The sequence below is a fragment of the Penaeus japonicus genome, unplaced genomic scaffold, assembly GCF_977035675.1.
Source record: "Penaeus japonicus unplaced genomic scaffold, GWHDUDI00000001_assembly GWHDUDI00000021, whole genome shotgun sequence".
Classification (NCBI taxonomy): Eukaryota; Metazoa; Arthropoda; class Malacostraca; order Decapoda; family Penaeidae; genus Penaeus; species Penaeus japonicus.
In genome coordinates, this window is record NW_028234423.1 from 7,472,234 (window position 1) to 7,474,568 (window position 2,335).

The 2,335-nt window shown below is 38.0% G+C and overlaps 1 protein-coding gene across 1 annotated transcript in view; it reads right to left on the reverse strand.

Moving 5' to 3' along the window:
- Window positions 1–2,124, reverse strand: part of LOC122257170 (uncharacterized) — a 4,989-nt gene extending 2,865 nt beyond the window's left edge. The window contains exon 1 of the mRNA XM_086548613.1: window positions 1,970–2,124. Coding sequence (XP_086404739.1) covers window positions 1,970–1,984 — 15 coding nt within the window. The 5' untranslated portion in view covers window positions 1,985–2,124. The remainder of the gene's footprint in view (window positions 1–1,969) is intronic.
- Between the last annotated feature and the right edge of the window lie 211 nt (window positions 2,125–2,335).

Sequence of the window (2,335 nt, forward strand, 5' to 3'; positions counted from 1 at the left end):
CGGGTTAAAGTTAAGCCTTTGAGTTGATTCCGGGTTAAAGTTAAGCCTTTGAGTTGATTCCGGGTTAAAGTTAAGCCTTTGAGTTGATTCCGGGTTAAAGTTAAGCCTTTGAGTTGATTCCGGGTTAAAGTTAAGCCTTTGAGTTGATTCCGGGTTAAAGTTAACACTCTGAGTTGATTCCGGGTTAAAGTTAAGCCTTTGAGTTGATTCCGGGTTATAGTTAAGCCTTTGAGTTGATTCTGGGTTAAAGTTAAGCCTTTGAGTTGATTCCGGGTTAAAGTTAAACCTTTGAGTTGATTCCGGGTTATAGTTAAGCCTTTGAGTTGATTCTGGGTTAAAGTTAAGCCTTTGAGTTGATTCCGGGTTGGATTTAAGTCAAACCTTTCCTTTGAGTTATTCCGGTTATTAGTTAAGCCTTTTGAGTTGATTCTGGTTTAAAGTTAAGCCGTTGATTGATTCCGGTTAAAGTCAAACCTTTGAGTTGATTCCGGGTTAAAGTTAAGCCTTTGAGTTGATTCCGGGTTAAAGTCAAGCCTTTGAGTTGATTCCGGGTTAAAGTTAAGCCTTTGAGTTGATTCCGGGTTATAGTTAAGCCTTTGAGTTGATTCTGGGTTAAAGTTAAGCCTTTGAGTTGATTCCGGGTTAAAGTTAAGCCTTTGAGTTGATTCCGGGTTAAAGTTAAACCTTTGAGTTGATTCCGGGTTAAAGTTAAACCTTTGAGTTGATTCCGGGTTAAAGTTAAGCCTTTGAGTTGATTCCGGGTTAAAGTTAACACTCTGAGTTGATTCCTGGTTAAAGTTAACACTCTGAGTTGATTCCTGGTTAAAGTTAAGCCTTTGAGATGATTCCGGATTAAAGTTAAGCCTTTGAGTTGATTCCGGGTTAAAGTTAAACCTTTGAGGTGATTCCGGGTTAGAGTTATGCCTTTGAGTTGATTCCGGGTTAAAGTTAACGCTCTGAGTTGATTCCTGGTTAAAGTTAACACTCTGAGTTGATTCCGGGTTAAAGTTAAGCCTTTGAGTTGATTCCGGGTTAAAGTTAACACTCTGAGTTGATTCCGGGTTAAAGTTAAGCCTTTGAGTTGATTAAGGGTTTATGTTTGCTTTTTGTGTTTGATTGGGGTTAGAGTTAAGCCTTTGAGTTGATTCCGGGTTAAAGTTAACGCTCTGAGTTGATTCCTGGTTAAAGTTAACACTCTGAGTTGATTCCGGGTTAAAGTTAAGCCTTTGAGTTGATTTTCGGTGTAAGTTTAAACCTTTGAGTGAATTCAGGGTTAAAGTTATGCCACTTTGAGTTGATTACGGGGTTAAAGGAAGCTTTGAGTTGATTCCGGGTTAAAGTTAAGCCTTTGAGATGATTCCGGATTAAAGTTAAGCCTTTGAGTTGATTCCGGGTTAAAGTTAAACCTTTGAGTTGATTCCGGGTTAAAGTTATGCATTTGAGTTGATTCCGGTTTATGGTTTTAGTTCGTAGTACATTATGCAACATCTGCAGTAGGAGCCTGAGTTTCATACATGAAACTCCCCCAGGGTCTTGAAGGCCCATAACCTGTGACAGAATATTGCTTCAAAAATTCTTGCATTGACATCAGCGTGCAAATGTTTCTAATGCGGTGCATATCTATCTTACGCTGCCATGCTATGTTTGTGGAGAACGATCGTTTTTAAAATTGTCATAAAAAACAAAAACCTATACAATTGGACAAAAGCTTCTCATTTAGTTTGATTGACACTAATGAACATGAACTAGAGATAAAAATAGATATATGAATAGATATTTGTTCGTGCAAAAGCTAGGGGAATTAACATTTTAATCTGTAGTTTCAAATCAGGTTTAGTGCATTAAGAGGCATGGCATTTTAAGTTTATGTGGTTGCCCTAAGGGACCTAAAAGGGTCGAATCCGGCCCTGTTCTTTACACTGACAGTGCTAAACAGTGTGCTATCATACTCTGATTATTCTGTACTTACGATTTTCAAAAACATCGTGTATGAATGTATTGGGTATGAATGTTGTACCACAGTGAAAAAAGAAGAGAATGATTCTTCCTTTTGCCTCACTGCCTTATATACTATCTTCGAAGGAAGCTGATCTCATTTTGTCAGCATCCAATTAACGGTTGAGAAATCAGGTGTAAACAACCATAAATTAAGGCTGACTGCATCAGACATAGAACGATCCTTTGGTGATTTTTTTCACAATAATATTTGGAGATACCCTGCCACTTCCCAAACTGTCTGTGTTAGTGTAATTCACGGTTCGTGACAGTTGTTGGCAACTATGATTTTCCCATGAAAACATTTTTTATAAACCAAGTGTAATGAATCCAACTGGGA